General features: G+C 47.6%; 1 protein-coding gene across 1 annotated transcript in view; it reads left to right on the top strand.

Moving 5' to 3' along the window:
• Nucleotides 1-15,740, top strand: part of ATP1A4 (ATPase Na+/K+ transporting subunit alpha 4) — a 28,680-nt gene extending 12,940 nt beyond the window's left edge. The window contains 13 exon segments of the mRNA XM_089912905.1: nucleotides 1,092-1,281; nucleotides 1,427-1,599; nucleotides 5,559-5,695; nucleotides 6,095-6,245; nucleotides 6,566-6,655; nucleotides 6,657-6,738; nucleotides 7,937-8,091; nucleotides 8,248-8,371; nucleotides 9,635-9,780; nucleotides 12,570-12,700; nucleotides 12,794-12,812; nucleotides 12,814-12,896; nucleotides 15,494-15,740. Of these exon segments, the coding sequence (XP_089769031.1) occupies nucleotides 1,092-1,281; nucleotides 1,427-1,599; nucleotides 5,559-5,695; nucleotides 6,095-6,245; nucleotides 6,566-6,655; nucleotides 6,657-6,738; nucleotides 7,937-8,091; nucleotides 8,248-8,371; nucleotides 9,635-9,780; nucleotides 12,570-12,700; nucleotides 12,794-12,812; nucleotides 12,814-12,896; nucleotides 15,494-15,725 (1,713 nt within the window). The 3' untranslated portion in view covers nucleotides 15,726-15,740.
• Nucleotides 15,741-17,248: the final 1,508 nt, after the last annotated feature.

The raw sequence follows: 17,248 nt of genomic DNA, 5'->3' as shown, positions 1-17,248 counted from the left end.
ACTGGCAACACTTGGAAAACAGTTTATACATCAGTCCCCCAAATGAACATAAAAACATAAGAAGCAACCATGATTCAGTGTCAAACTAAACAAGTCCGAATGCTTAAAGAGTTTGGTGACTCAAAGTGAATAGGCAACTTTATCCTTCTGGGAAAAAATAAAAGACAGTATTAATAAAAACAAAGCAACAATCATAAATTTTAAGTAGACTTCACCACTAAATGTGTGACGACAGAGTTAATAAAGAACTTAGAGCATAGGTTGGTTAAGAGAGCATGTTCTAAAGTGAGTCAATTTGGGTTCTTTCCTTGACAGCCTCTACTTTCTAGCTGTGTGATTCTGGACACAGCTTAACCTTAGTTTTGTCATCTATAAAATAAAGAAATTGATAGTACTACTACAGGGTAGTAGCTGAGAGGATTAAGTGACAACTCATGTAAAGCACTTGGAACAGTGGCTGGCACATAGTAAGTGCTCAATAAGTGTTGTTATTACTATTCGTCCTAATCCCGTCCTTCAGGCTCAAACAACCATGGTAAAGAACTGTCAGTGTTTTTCAATATATTCTTTACAAATATTATCTTTCTTTTATAAAAACCCAATGAGGTGGGCAACGCAGAACCTTTTACATTTTATCAAAGGAGCTGAGGTTTGGAGAGGTTAAGTGGACTGCCCTGAGGTCATAAAGCTAAGAAAGCATTCCTGCTGGCCCTAGAGCACAGGTGTTTGACTCTACGTTTTCTTTCCTGTCTACTCTGCTGTCTCTGTGGCCCCACGACTTCTGCTTCTAGCCACCCAGGCAGAGAGGAAGCAGGGAGGGGAGAGTGCCTGGGCTGCCCTTCACGTCCAGTCTGGCTGAGAAGATAACAGATTCCTGTGCAAATAATACCAGGCTGGGGGTTCCTGCAAGGGAGAGGGGTGGGCTCAACCAAAGGTCGGATTTGGCTGGAGGGAGGGGGGCTGCGCTGGTTTAGGGGACAAAGGAAATGGAGGTATGAACAGCTTGCCTGTCGGCTTTACCCTCAAAAACCTTACCCTTGCTTTTTTGCCCCAAACCTCGCTCTCTCCTCCTGTTCCTCTCCTCTCCCTAGATGTCCATCCACTTTCGGGAGGACGGCTCCCAGACCCACGTACCGATCATGAAGGGGACGCCTGAGAGGATCTTGGAGTTTTGCTCTACTTACCTTCTGAAAGGGCAGGAGTACCCAATGGATGATGAAATGAAGGAAGCCTTCCAGAATGCCTACTCGGAACTGGGTGGTCTGGGGGAACGCGTGCTAGGTGAGGGGGCTGTGGGAGAAGCCTTTGAAGAGTGGCATCAAAACAGTCATTAGTTGTGGGGTGAAAAATCTAGGAGGTTGGGGCGAGCAGGATAGAGACATAGACAGTGGAATGACTACTGGTCCTTTCTTCTGTCTCTCTCTAGGGTTCTGCTTCTTGAGTCTGCCGAACACTTACTCCAAGGGATTCAAGTTTAACACCGATGAAATCAATTTTCCCATGGATAACCTTTGTTTTGTGGGGCTCATCTCCATGATTGACCCTCCCCGAGCCGCAGTGCCTGATGTGGTGGGCAAGTGTCGGAGTGCTGGGATTAAGGTAAACACTGGAGCATCCCAGATGCCCCTCACTTGTCGTAAACTGGATCAACAGTAGAAAACCTTGGACAGAGTAGGTTCTTGGTTTAACTGAACTGATTTCTGCCTCCTGAGCTTATGAGTTGCAGTCTTAAGAGAGAACTTAATAATAAGTGTCCTCTGTAGTTAGAATCCCGCCTTGCATTGAACATTAGAATCACCAGGGGACGAACACAACATCGTAGATCAACTATACTTCAATAAAGTTAAAAAATAAAATGGGATCACCAGGGGAGCTTTAAAAATCTGATGCCTTGGCCATACTCCAGGTCCATTCAATTAGCAACGCTCAGGGTGGGACCCAGGCATCTGTATTTTAAAAAACTTTCCTAGAGATTCTGATGTGCAGACAAATTTGAGAAGCATCACCCTAGGACGGCGCTTCCCAAACTAATGTGCATGTGAATCGCCTGGGGGTTTTGTTGGAATGCAAATCCTAATTCAGTAGGACTAGGACACCCCAAGATTCTGCATTTGTAACACATTCCCATCTGATGCCATTGCTGCTGGTCTGCAGGCCACACGAGGAGTAACAAAGTGGTAGAAGGTGTCATATAAATGTACTGCTGGATGGGTTGTAAAAAGGGTGAGGCCAAGAGGGCTGGGGGCCTGGAGCAGGCACTAGTGAGAATGAGAGATTGAGAGCTGGGGGCCTTCAACGGATCTGACTCAGGGTGAGCAGCTGCCCTAACAGGTGTACATCCAGGAGTAAAAGCTAAAAACCAAAACGAAGTGGTCCAAGAGTAAAACACAGCTGCAGAACAAACCCAGAGATGGGAATTCCTCTTTAATCAGGGTGGGCTTTGGACTTCACGGGATAGCAGCAGTAAAATTCCTCTAATCCTGAGATGCTCTGTATCCCACATTTCAAATTCTAAGACTCCTATACATCTTCATAGATTAGGTATTGTCACCTTCCCTGCTCATACTTGATATTCTGGGAATATCTGGGAGGGCATGTTGGAGGGAGTGGGGCTAGAAGTATTTAAGGAGAACTGGATGCTATCTGTTAGAGATGGCTTCATCTTGACCTTTGACTGTTGGCAGTTTGTCTCGGGGCAGCCTGGGCTGCACTGAGTACAATGATTGGTCACTACAGTGGGAACCAAGGAATGGATATAGGAAATTATTCTGAGTGAGTTCCCTAATTACTACAAGATGTTTGGGGGTGGTACAGTTCTTTGCGGAGACAGCATTATTGTAACACGTCTGCATAGGATAGCCACATATCTTGACACTCCTCTGTGGTTCTATAAGCTACCACGTCATACATACTGTGGGAGATAAATGGAGAAGGGGTTCATTTGCATTTTCTCAGCTTTGAGGTGGGCTGCCAGCATGAGGAATAACATTGTGGTTAGTATCGTGCATTGTGTTATTGCTGTGCACATAATAACACAGTCTAAAATTTACCTCACCTGGGAATTTATGGATCTCTTTAGCCAGAAGGAGAGTTACAATTGTGCCTACTGTGGGGGGGGGGTGGGGAGGCCCAACCAGGAGACAAAGAGGTGATTTGAGCCAGGTGGCCTGCCAGAGCAGGACACGGTCACGGCCTGAGGCAGAGCGAGCTGTGATAGGTAACAGTCTGAATAGGATTCCGGCTGGCCTGGAGCTGACACCTGAAGCAGGAGGCCTGGTGCTTTCTGGGCCAGCCCTTGTTCTGGGCACAAGTTTACATTTTAATTTCTTACTTCTTCTGGACCTGAAGCTGACAGAAATTTGGCAGACTTGGTGAGGAATTTTGAATCACACCCTTTTTCCCTCTAAGAAAATGTAAGACGTACACATGAGGCCATCCTTCAAGGAAGACAAAATGTAATGGTTATACAGGGGGTTGTCCCATAGGGGAGGCCCTTCCAAGGTCAACTCCACAATGGTGTTGATGCCAAGCTAATGGGTATGATGAGGCTGCTGAAAGAGGCTGGTTAACGGCTGCATGGCAGCAAAGTTTTTACAATTGACTGTGGGACTGGTATTTTTCAGAGCCACGTGTTCAGACCTTTGGAATAAACTTAATTTTAAAAAACTAAAATAAGGGACTTCCCTGGCAGTCCAGGGGTTAAGACTGCCCTTCCAGTGCAGAGGGTGCAGGTTTGATCCCTGTTTGGGGAACTAACAGCCCACATGCTGCCTGGCATGGCCAAAAAAAAAAAAAAAAAGAACAAAAAAACTAAAATAAAATGATACCATCCTATTTGCCACCACCTGAGGCCTTTAGCAGTATGAAGACACTTGGCCCCCGCTATGAACGCAGCCCCCTCTAAGAACTGCAGCTGAGCCGTGAGGGCCTACAGAATGGTCACCAACACTGGACCGTTTCTCTCAGATGGGTCTGATCTGGGGGAAGAGAGGCCAAGGGCACAAGAGGGCAGCTGGCAAGACTGCGTGGGAACACCAGAGGTACAGTCAGCACCGAGAAGTTGGAAATGAAATTCCTTTAGTACTTGACAAATTCCAGAAACCACTGGATGCTCTTTACTTCAAAGGGAGCCATTCTTTGTAGAACTGCACTTCTATTGTATGTATGCATCTCAATGTTCTGTGAAATTGTGTCCTAGGAACTCACTCTTGGGGTGACTGACTTTGTTTTTATTTCTCCGGCCTGGCATGGAGGTGATACTTCCAGAAACTACTGCAGATCGGCCCATCTGAGTGGTCAAGCTGGGCTAGCTACCACACATGTCCTACAGGTCATTATTGATGAACCAGTAGGAAACGTTCAGGGCACTGTAAGCCTGGAAGGGCATCACTGAAGGCTCAATCTGAACCACCTCTGGAATCTTCTAATCTTCTGTGCAGTTCCCTCTCAGATCCTCACCAGTTACCTCGTGCCCCCCAGGCTGAACTTGGTGAGGCCCCAGTGCCCCACAACCAAGCCAGGGCACTTGAGGCCAGTGGTGTGGGTAACTGCTCACAGCACACCTTTCCTGAGTCTCTGGTAATCCCAGATTAGTTAGCACTCCTTCCAGCAAGCCCGCTGTGCCAGTGTGGAATGAGGAGGGCTCATGGGAAAACTCCTTCAAGGCTTATTTCCACGCTCTGGAAGTAAACAGACTGACCTTTCCAGGACCTCTGTTCTTAGTTCAGTCACAGTCAGATAGTTCCCTTCTCCCTCCCACCAGAGCCTGAGAATTATGTGCTGGGAGGGCACTTGGGAACCATGGGCAGTGTTTCCCAGGAAGCGATCCTTCCTTCATTCTGTAATTGCTTGTTGATGGATTACTATGCGCTAGGAATTTTGCTAGGGCTGGAAACTTAACAAGGAATCATACGCACGGCCCCACTCTCTCCAGCAGGGGAGAGAGACAGACAAGCCATCACACAGAGATGCGAGGAGGACTCAAAGAACAGAAGGCTAGAAGAGCACAGAGCACAAGCACCTGATCTTTGGGGAGGAAGGGGACAGGACTAGGGCTGGCCCCAGGTATCCAGAAAAGGGGTGGAATCCAGGGGCACGAGGAGGCAGTGGGAAGAAGAGAGGTAGACTGAGGATCGAAATGAATGAGGGCCTAGATGAAATTTTGCTAGGCAGATGGATTATTCCAGACGTTCCTTTATTACCACTGTTCTGCGGGTAGGTGTTTCTGTCTTTGAACTTAAAGAGGCAGACTATCCTCTGGAGCAATTAAATGCAATTCTGAATACAGTTAAATACACCCAAATCCCTGATTTATTCCTGGGAAAACTAGAGCTCAGATTGTCCTATGTTTTATGGTCTGATGGCCCTGACCCACTCCCATGGGTTGAAGCCACCAACCGTAGCAAGAGTTTTGATTGACAGCACAAGTTCTTGGGAATGAGCTACTTAAACCCCTGTGGAATGATAGCAATGATCTGTTAGTTCTTAGAGAGAGAGTTGAAGGAGCCAGGACCTCTCTGAACATGATTCTGCTCCTTTTCCTTCCCCTTCCAACCCAGGTGATTATGGTAACAGGGGATCATCCCATTACAGCCAAGGCCATTGCCAAGGGTGTGGGCATCATCTCAGAAGGCACCAAGACAGCAGAGGACATTGCTGCCCGGCTCAAGGTCCCTGTCAGCCAGGTCAATGCCAGGTGAGATCCCTGAAAGAACTCAGATCTGCCATTTTTTCCCTCCATCCTTAGCCTGCCCCACCCACTAACATTTTCAGAGGTTCTTTCTATAGGTAGGATGTATAGAGTTTACTTACTGCAAAGTAAAACGTAATAGGAAAATGACCAAGCAACTATGTCAGTAGGTTTTCCGATGAAGGTGGGACAAAGAAGGAGGTAGAGAAGAGGGAGGAGGAGGTGGGAGAGGAGGGAAGGAATGCAATGTGCCAATCTGGGGACAGTGCGTGGCAGGGGACAAGTGAGGAGATGGGGTTGAAAGGAGAAACAAGGAGGTTATAGCAAAGATGGCTTAGAGGGCACCAGGACACCTGGTGAATTCTCAACACTCTGAACTAGCCTTTTGAAATTCCTCTCCCTCAGGGATGTCAAAGCCATTGTGGTGCACGGCTCAGAACTAAAAAATATGAACTCAGAGCAGCTTGATGAGATCCTCCAAAACCACACTGAGATCGTGTTTGCTCGGACCTCCCCCCAGCAGAAGCTCATCATTGTAGAGGGATGTCAGAGGCTGGTAAGGGAGACCAAGGAGGCTTGGAGAATCTGGAGGGAACCACGTGGCACAGCCCAGCCCCAAACCAAGCATAGGAATGTGTGGGCTGGGCTAGTGGAGGCTCCAGAGAGCATCCCATCGTGAACCCCTGAGACAGGCATCCATTTGGGGGCTCCCTGTGAGTTTTGCTATCTCAGGAGGTGCAGGAGAAGGAAGGGCCAAGAGGCCTAAACCAAGCATGATTACATCAAGAAACAAGGGATGATGGAATCAAACTGACCTTTGGGATGGGTCCTGAATCTGACACAATAATTATTTCACTCCCTCTGTGCTCCACCCAGGGAGCCATTGTGGCGGTGACAGGGGACGGGGTGAATGACTCCCCCGCGCTGAAGAAGGCGGACATCGGCATTGCCATGGGCATCGCTGGTTGGCTCTGATGTGTCTAAGCAGGCAGCTGACATGATCCTGCTGGACGACAACTTTGCCTCCATCGTCACAGGAATGGAGGAGGGTGAGGAAGCAGGGTGCCCAGGTTGGTAGGTACCGACGTTCACCTGCTCGGACTCAGGTGAGAGTTGGTTTACATTATTCTCATTCCCTTTGCCCATCCTCCAACCTCCTGTACAGACTGGGAGAAATCGCTGTAAGTCAAAATTTTGCAAATTAGATTCAGCTGGTACTTAGCACGTCACCCTCTGGAGCCCTTATGAGATTGGAGGAAAGTCCAGATTTTCTAGGGAGAGTGGGGCTCTAATACAGCATAGCATTGTCTTTCTTCTCTCACGGGGATTCAAGTGGGTCTACAGTAAGTTTCAGGGTGTAGCTATACCGTGAGACTACTCTGTACTCCACAACCTCAGGAGGACTTTCTAGCAACCTGTTGTCTGAATGATGTTGACATATCAAGATAAGCTGGAGCCTGATCTATGAATTGACTGCATGAGCTAAATTAAGCCCCCTCTTTCCCAGAGGCAATACCCACTGGCGTACAGGAGAACCCCAGAATTCTGCTTCCCAGGCTCCCTGATTTCTGATTTCTTCCGGGAGCTATGTTATTAAAATCTATGACAATCCACATAATAGTGATAGTTAACATTTTATTTAGACCTTGTGTGATCCTCAGTATTTTATATCCACTCAACTCAATAAACTTTCTGAGTATCGACTATGTACCAGGCACTATTCTTGATGCTGGGGATACTATAATTGGGAATCAAAACACATATCCCTGCCCTTGTGTAATTTAATTTCCAGTGGAGACAGGCAGACAATAAAGTAAACTGAACAGTATAATAAAAGAAGACAAGTGCAATGGAAAAAAATAAGTAAAGCAGGGAGTGGAGGGAGGGACGACAATATTAGAAAAGGTTGTCAGGGAAGGACTCAAGCCATCTTGCAAGGCAGGAGGAATGAAGGTGAGGGGTGCCCAAGATCACAAGCTAGTTATGGCAGAAAATGGAATTGGAACCCAAGCCCAGGCTCTTTCCACTTCAGACTTTTATTTAAATTGAAGTACAGTTGATTTACAATGTTGTGTTGGTTTCTGGTGTACAACAAAGTGATCAAAACTGGGGCTGCCAAGGCCTAAGACCTTCGGACCCTTTCGTGGATTGTGACACTGCTTTGTAGTGGTCTCTCTGTCCAGGTGCTGATTTGTGGGAGGTGTGAACTCTCTGTGCTTCTCGCAGAAGGTTGACCATCCTTCCCAGGCCGCCTGATCTTTGACAACCTGAAGAAATCCATCGCCTACACCCTGACCAGCAACATCCCCGAGATCACCCCCTTCCTGCTGTCCATCATCCTCGGTATCCCCCTGCCTCTGGGCACCGTGACCACCCTCTGCATTGACCTGGGCACTGACATGGTGAGGACTAAGCTGGGATCCAGCTCGTGGAACTCCTGTGAAACAGACTGAGGAGTAGGAAAAATCTGTGTCCAGGGAGAGGGGCAGAGCCCGAGTTGCTTCTGAGTTTCCTTCTGAACTGTGTGTTCCCTGTCACTTCCACCCTCCATCCTCCAGGTCCCTGCTATCTCCTTGGCTTATGAGTCGGGTGAAAGTGACACCATGAAGAGGGCTCCACGGAATCCAAAGACTGATAAGCTGGTGAATGGCCGTCTCACTGGCGTGGCCTACGGACAGATTGGTGCGGCCAGAGGAATGAGGGGTGAAGGGAGTGGGGAGCGGCTGCAACGGCGTGGCCACTGGACCAATCTTGGCTTGGAAGTCAGGGAGATGTTTTCTTAACAACAAACGGTGCTGGGCCCTGGGACACAAAAAAACATCGATCTCTGACCTGCCCTTGACTTAAGAGTCGAGTCAAAAAGGAGCAAAAGTACATAAAATGATGGCAAGTTGTTCTCCAAGTGCCAAATGAGTATAGATAGGACATACTGCAGGAGTACAAAGCAAGAGGACTCACCAATCTTGAGGACAGTTGGAGAGGCCTTATGGAGGAAACAGGACTTAAACTTGGTGCTGGAAGATAGGGCTTAGACTAGTAAATGGATGATCCGGTGTGGGGGACCAGAGGACGCCTGATTGCTGAAGAGTGAATAAGCCAGTTTGGTGGGGCGCTTATTCCTGATAAAGAAGTAGTGGAAAATGAGGCTGTGGACACAGGTAGCATTTATAGCGGGGCCAGTCTTGAAAGACATTTGAGAGCCATTAGAGGTCTTTGTTCTTGAGTTGCTAGATACGATAGGGGTACAGGAAAGAGATGGGGACAGAGGAGACAATTCTAATATCTAGAGATGGAAACACATAGAAAAAAAGCACAGATTTAGGAGCCATACCTATGTTTGAATCCCAATTTTGCGACCTGTATGACCCTAGACAATGGCTGAGTCTTTTTCGTGCTTCAGTGTTCCCACTTATGAAATGTAAATGATAGTTCAGAATTGTTGTAAGAATCAATGTCCACCGGTACCTACACAGCGCACAGATCTGTGGTCAGTAGGCAAACATTAACGTCAGCCATAGCCGTGGTCCAGGCATGAGGGGCTGGAGGTTTTGACCAAGGGAGAGGCAAGGGGCAGATGGGAGAGATGCGAGGGGATGAGAGGACTTGATGAGTGTCCTGGTGTCAGAGAGAAGGGACAGGGCGGAGTCCAGCACTCACTCAGCGGGGAGAGGGAACATATCCCCTCTAAGGTCCTTTCCGGATTTAAGCTTATATGATAAAAAGATGACTCTAGATTACAGCTTAGAAAGAAATGTCAGAGTTTGGAGACAAGTCCTACAGAGATGGTGGGATCAGATCATTAATGGCATGAATCTTCAGCAATACAGCTCAGACACACATCAACCCTGCTAGAAGCAAGCCCCATGCAGCACCCCTTCCATGATCTGCCTTCTGAGATCCTTCCCTGAATCAGGTTCCCCTGACCTGTGACTCTATCACTCACAGGGGTGATCCAGGCTCTGGCAGGATTCTTCACCTACTTTGTGATCTTGGCTGAGAATGGTTTTAAACCTACTGATCTGCTGGGCATCCACATCAGCTGGGAAAATCGATACCTCAATGACCTGGAGGACAGCTATGGACAACAGTGGGTGAGTAAAAGGTAGGGTAGTAGATTGTGACCGGTAAGAGTGAAGAAGTAATGAGGAAGAGCGAGTGTAGCAAGTTTTTCCAGAGTAGGAGAATGGAGGCACCAGGCAGACAGAGATGATCCTCATCTCCAGTCCTACAGGAGCTTTCTAACATTTGTCCTCAATCTCCAATCACATCAGCAAATATTCTTCTCTTTGTTTACGATGACTTCATTTCCATTAATTCCTACTGTCTGTTGTCTGTCCTTATCTTCCTGGGTCTTTTTGGCTTCCTTGGACCTGGAAGTCTACTTTGTCAATCAACCTTTGGGGGCTGATTTCTGGTTTTCCAGGTTCTAATCATCATTGTCCCAGAAATGAGTGCTGGGTCCGCTTCCTCCTGTTATGCTCCTTTTCCAAGAGTAGCCAAAGAGTATGATTTTAAATCTGAAAATGTATTTTCTTTGTATATCTCTTCCTTGTTCTTCTAAACTTTTTAAACTTAGAGGATGCGTCTCTGTATTAGTCATTCCTAACACCCAAGATGAATAAGGTCCAAACCGAAACCCTCCAACCAACAATATTTGCTTAAGAATTTTAGTGAGTATGCCTGTTTGCATCTGTGAACACCCCCATCCCAATTTCTAAGACAGTGGGAGATGTGACACCAATTTTTGCTAGCATCATAGGACCACAGAGATCACACAGTCTACAGAGGACACTATGGTCTACTGGAAAGATTTAGTGACTTGCTTAAAGTCCCACAATGAATCCCTATAACAGTTGGACTAGAAATCTGGACTGATTCCTGGCCGGCACTTTCCCACTTCACCATGATGTCTCCAAACCAAGCTAACTGCAGGTCTCTCAAAAGTATGTTAAAATCGGGGCTGTTGGAACATTGCCCCTCATACACAGTAGGCTTCCACTATCTGAGCCTCATGAGACCAACAGATGTCAATGTTCCCAGCTACCAACACTGCTCCAGGGTCCAAAGGTGTCCAGAGTCCTCATTGCTATGTACCTTGTCAACATCTCCTCAGTCCTCAGATCAAGCCCCTTGTTAGTTTTATATCTTGATACCATCTCCCTGCTACCAAGATGAAGCTTGACACGTGTTTATTTACAATAAGTTAAAGATAATTAACTTGAATTAACGTCAAATTACATCAGTGACGTCTTGAGATATTGCAAAACGGGTTGAGAACAATTGCCCTGCGGAATAAATGCCATAAAGGCAAGGTCTCTGCCTCTTCCATTGCTGTAATCTTCAGATAATCGAGTATAGAGCTGCCCACCCAGGGAGTACCCTACGTACTGCTAGATAGCTCCTTATCTTCTAAATACCTCTAGCAGTAATTCCATTGATCACCATTCTTTCATTCATTCATTCAGCAAGTATTTGTTGAGCATCTTCTATGCACCAGGTACTATTTTGTCCCTGGAATATAGTAGTGAACAAAAATGGCCAAGTTATTGCTCTCATGGAGCTTATATTCTAGTTAGGGGCACAGCGTGGGAGGGGAGAAAGATAATAGCCAAATATATAACATACTGGGTCCATGGATTTGAAGTCCAAGTCCAAGAAGTGTTGGAATTGGGATACTTGAGTAGGTGAGATGGAAAGATAAAGACAGTGATCAGAGAGAAAAGAGGTGCTTGAAATTAAAATCACAGAAAAATTGTGGCTATTGGAAAAGACAATGTCTGGAGTTTAACCATGGAAGTAAGCAGCCGGGTGGGGAGTAGAGGATACAGTTGGAGGAGAAGATTAAGACTGTGAGACCACGGTACGGGAAGGATCATCAACATGTATATTTAAATCTCCAAATCCGAGGACACAGCAGTTAGAGCGATGGTGAGTCAGGAGCTAAAATTTTCAAGTGATGATGGGAGTGGCTCAGTTTTGGTGGCTGGCTGCAGGGGATAGTGGTGGTATGATCTGATGCACAGAAATGTGCTGACAGGTCCCATTCTAACTTCAGTGCTTGGCTCATCGATTTCCAGCCTTTGTTTTCTAATTGTTTAGGGCTCTATATTTCCCTCCAAGTACAACATTGACCACATCCCACGAGGTTCTATCTGTAGTATCTCATTATTGTTTAGTCCTACATATTTTCAAATTCTTTATTCGACCTACAAGTTATTTATAAACATGCTGTTTTATTTCTTTTTAAACTGGGCTTTTTCTCCAGTCGAATTTAGATGCTCCTCTCCTGTGTTTCCATGGCCCTCTGTGATCTCCCTCTTGTAACCTACCTACTGTGCTGACATAGCATATTTATCTTCCCCACTGGACTCTAAGTTCCTTCTGTGTAAAATGTGAACGAAAGAATGAACAAATGGATGAGTGAATGCCTACCCATCCGGTACCACTCTTCGGGTATCCCTTTCCCCTCTGCATGCAGATTCCCCTCTGGCCCCATCTTCCTGACCTTTTTCCTCTGACCCTGTTTTCCTCTTGAAGTCTACCTTCTTCTCTTACACCACCCTTCTCCTTAGTAAATATTTATTGAGCCATAGTACCTGCCACTCACTGAACGAAGCATGGGGAGAGGAGACACAGAGATAAGTAAGACAAGGTGCTTGCCCTTGAGGGGCTCTCAGACAGGGAAGGCAAACATATAAACAACTCACAATTACAACATGGAAAGTGCTAAGACAGAGATACACGTGAAGGGCTGCAGGAATCTAAATAGGGGACCTATCTCAGCCTTGGGGTCCGGGGAGGCAGGAGAAGGAAGAGGCCTTTGAGGCATATTTGAATCCCTCCTGACACTGACGGCTCCCCTCTGCCCGCCCTCCCCCAGACCTATGAACAGCGCAAGGTGGTGGAGTTCACGTGCCACACGGCCTTCTTCGTCAGCATCGTGGTCGTGCAGTGGGCTGACCTCATCATCCACAAGACCCGCAGAAACTCTGTCTTCCCGCAGGGCATGACGTGAGCACCGCCCACCGGCCCCAACACTCCCCCGAACTGCACCCCTAACTCTCCCTCCCGACCTCCAACACACCCTTAAACATTTCCTCTCAGAAACAAGATCCTAATATTTAGGGATCCTGGAGGAGACGTTCCTGGCTGCTTTTCTGTCCTACACTCCAGGCATGGACGTGGCCCTGCGAATGTACCCACTCAAGTGAGTAAGGGGAGGGGTGCAAGGCGGGGCGTCTCTGGGCACAGGGAGAGCACACGGGAGGAGGCGTGTTTGAGCGGGGAAGTCAAGAGGGGAGCAGGCTCCACTCAGTGATGTAGAGAGAACTGCCTGTGCTCCCACAGCGCATCCTATCTGGGAAGGAATTAGGGACTGTACCAAGTGATCGCAACCCACTAGACATGCAAACTTAGCAGATTTGCCCGTGCTTAACAGAGTGGTACCTCTTCTATGATAATGTGTGGTATAGCTGTCCCAGGCTACACATTGCTTGGAGCTGGTGTAATCGTGAAACAGCCTCATCTATGCATGGCTAACTCTGCTGTACTTCTGCAAATCCGTTTTAATGTGCATATAGGTGGGTGGGCATACTGAAATTCTCCCTGTCCGGTACCTTGTTTGGTTCAAGTCCCAAGTTTTTGTTTCTTTGTTTTTTACATTAGTATATGCCTGTGAAACTTCTCCATTTAACATTTTTATAAAGAAAAAAGCAAAACTCCCATTTCATTCCCACTCCTCCCCCACCCTGCATTGGTAACCTCTATTAATAATTTAGTGTGTAGTCTTCCAACTGATTTTCTATGTGTTTACAACACTTTGCTCACCTTTCTGTCCCTTGGAGTGTTTTACACAATGCTTTGTATTCTGTAGCTGCTCAATTAATGTTTAATAAAAGACATTGGCACTGCCCTTAGATACTGACAATTCCAGGTTTGAATTTTGGCTGTACTGTGTATTATTCTATGAGCTTGGACAAGCTGGTAACCTCTCTGAGCCTCAGCTTCAACTGCAAAGTCTCCATAACACACACCCGGCAGATTGGTCTGATAATTACAGGTAGAAATGCATATAATACATGAAGCCTGGCATTTGGGTCCCGGCGGGCACTTTGTTAATAGTAGCTCAGTTGTTGCTGCTATTAATGTCAACATATGAGAGTAAACATGGCTGAGCATTAACTGTGCTCCCAAACATCTTGTACATACCTTGACCATAAAACTCATCACCTAATACTGTGATTATTTAGTTTGTGTGTTTATCTAACCTCTTTTCCCTGATTGCTTGAGCTTCTTGAGATCAAAGACCATCATGTCATCATTTTTATTTCCCCAGGACCTAGTGCATACACAGAGTAGACATGATAATTGTTGTTGAATGAATGCATGACTGTATGTCTGTAACTGTTTATATTGGTTGAGGGGTGTCTGTGTGTGCGTGTAATGAACCATGGCCTAGGCCTGCCCTGTCCAGTATGGTAGCCACCATCCTTATGCAACTACTGAGCTCTTGAAATATAGCTCAGTGAGACTGAGAAACTGAATTTATCATTTTAGTTAACTGAATGTTAAAAACTAAACCAATGTCAAATATTTTTCAATTAAATACAACTTTATTGTTTTGGTTAGACTACATTTTCCTTTAACCACTGAAAATTTAGTGTCTGACTTGAGATACACTGTCAGTGTAAAATGCTCACTGGATTTCGAGGACTCGGGATAAAAAGAAGAATGTAAAATAACTCATTAATTATGTTTATATTGATTACATGTTGAAGCAATAATATTTTGGATATTTGGGGTTAAATAAAACATTAAAATTAATTGCACTTGTTTCTTTTACTTATTTTCATGTAGCTACTAGAAAATATTAACTATCATATGTGGCTCACAGTATATTTCTTTTTTTTATATATAAATGTATTTATTTTATTTATTTACTTTTGGCTGTGTTGGGTCTTCGTTGCTGGGCGCGGGCTTTCTCTAGTTGCGGCGAGCGGGGGCTACTCTCCGTCGCGGTGCATCGGCTTCTCATTGCGGTGGCTTCTCTTGTTGCGGAGCACAGGCTCTAGGCACGCGGGCTTCAGTAGTTGTGGCACGTGGGCTCAGTAGTTGTGGCACGCGGGCTCTAGAGCGCAGGCTCAGTAGTTGTGGCGCACGGGCTTAGTTGCTCCGCGGCATGTGGGACCCTCCCGGACCAGGGCTCGAACCCGTGTCCCCTGCATTGGCAGGTGGATTCTTAACCACTGCGCCACCAAGGAAGCCCTCACAGTATATTTCTATCGGACAATGCTGCTCTAAGCCATCTCTCTATCATCCAAGGGACAAATGTGGTCCTGATTCAACCCCTCCCCAGAGTCCATCTTCCTGGTCTATAGAAGAGATTCAGGAAGAAAAAGATTTCACCATCTTTGCAATATGGAAGAGTGTATACATTCCCTGGCAAGATCTACCCCACATCTAGTCTCAGACCCATCCTGCTTGGAGTTTGTGTGTGCAAGGTCTAGAGAACCCAGAAAGCAAAGGAAGTCTCCCTCAGCGACTCCACAAAAGCTGGTAGACAATCTCTGTGAACACTGCATGTACCTCTAATACGGCATTTATCCCTTTCTGTTCTCACTGGCTTTTTATGCTGCTGTCTTGGGCCCCTCCGCCCTCACTCCCCAGGCTCTGACCTCCTCAAAGGTAGGGATCAACCTCCCACACAACAAACGAAATACTCGATTCCCGGGCGCCGTTCCCTGCACCTGCCTTTCACTGGCCCCTCCGTCTCCGCCCCCGCTGACCAGCTTTTGCTCTCTTCAGGATAACCTGGTGGCTCTGTGCCACTCCCTACAGCGTCCTCCTCTTTGTCTATGATGAAGTCAGAAAACTCATCATCCCTCGTCACCCTGGCGGTGAGGCTCCCCTGCACCCTGGCCTGAGAGTCTGCCAGCATCCTGAGCAGCTGCCCCACTCCCCCCGGTTCCTCCAGGCCCACTGCCCTTCTCCCCAGCTCACTGCCCAGCCTGTGCTGTGCCTGGACCCTGCCCTCTAGTCCTTGACCCCAGCACGCGGCTCCTTCCAACCCTCAGGGCCCTGCCTTCCACCGGCAAGCCTCCCACCTTGTCCTGGCTCACCCTTCTCTTTGTCTCCCCTTGAGGCCTTCCCCAGTTCACTCTGGTCTCTTCTCTTCCACAGGCTGGCTGGAGAAGGAGACCTACTACTAAACTCAACAGAGGAAGACCTTCACATGACATCAGGGTGTCCTGAGCGCCAGGTGGGGGAGGGTTGCGGTAATGAGTTTGGGAAAACTGAGAGTGCACATCAGTTGGGGCAGGGAGATGCCAGGAGGAAGAAACTTGGATGAGAGAGACAGGTGATCTTAGGGCTGGGTTGAGGGCACCATGGATAGGAGATGAGGTGGGTTGAGGGGAGCCCAGCCTGCACCTGACTGGAGTCCAGCAGGGGGCTCAGTAGCCAGTCAAGAGAGTAAATGTTGGGCTTCCCTGGTGGCGCAGTGGTTGAGAGTCCGCCTGCCGATACAGGAGACACGGGTTCGTGCCCCGGTCCGGGAAGATCCCACATGCCGCGGAGCGGCTGGGCCCGTGAGCCATGGCCGCTGAGCCTGAGCGTCTGGAGCCTGTGCTCCGCAACGGGAGAGGCCACAACAGTGAGAGGCCCGCGTAACGCAAAAAAAAAAAAAAAAAAAAAAAAAAAGAGTAAATGTTTGCAAAAGCCCTTAGCTCCTGGATGTGTCACATCTGATTTTTGGAGATTGGGGATTACTGTGATGCTCTCTCCCTAGATCTTCATGGGAGCCAGGCAGGGGAAGTCTTTCAGGGACCATAGTCGAGGCTGGGAAGGGATCAGAATCAAGCATCCTTGCCCCTTGAGGGCTACCCCCTCAAAGTCACTCTCCAACCCGACAGAGAGCAAGGACAGGACAAGTCCTGGGATCAGAGAAACAGAGGAGGTGAGAGAGGAGCAGGGGAGCCACACGTTACAGAGGGGCCACAGTGCCCACTCAGTTCCTCAGATCAACTCACAGACTCATAGACTTTTCGTGCTAGACCTTATCATGAAGAACCTGAGCTCCAGAGAGGTTAAATGACTTGGAAGGGGCCACGTGGTGAGTGGTGAATGTGGGGCCGCTGCCCTGCCTCTGAGGAAGGGATTGGTGTTCCCGTAGCCCCAGTCATTAGGGCATCTCGACCCCATCCCAGCCCTCAGCTGTTTTCTCTGGCGTAAGCTTGAAATAGAGGCTGGAACAACGCTGAATGGGTCCCTGTAGCCTTTACTCTAGGCAAAGCACCCGCCCCCTCATGCCCCAGCTCCACACAGGTGATGGATGTTCCCCAAAGCCTGGTCTCCAAGCCTGGGCCCAACACTTGCTGCGTCTCAGGCACGTGAGGAGTCCCCGCGAGCCTTTCTCTCCTGCCCACCCTTGGCGGCAGCTCTTCCTTCCTCTTCACCCACTCGCTGGCTTTTGCTCTGTGAGCTGGTCCACTTTACCCTGTGGATCGGTTCACTCTCAGGCTTCTTTTAGAGGAGAGGGTTGGCTGTGCCGAACAGCATACA

This window comes from Delphinapterus leucas, chromosome 1, assembly GCF_059928025.1.
Source record: "Delphinapterus leucas isolate spDelLeu-1000000601 "Yukka" chromosome 1, BTC_Dleu_Yukka2, whole genome shotgun sequence".
NCBI classification, from domain to species: Eukaryota; Metazoa; Chordata; class Mammalia; order Artiodactyla; family Monodontidae; genus Delphinapterus; species Delphinapterus leucas.
This window is presented reverse-complemented; position numbering and strand designations above follow the sequence as displayed.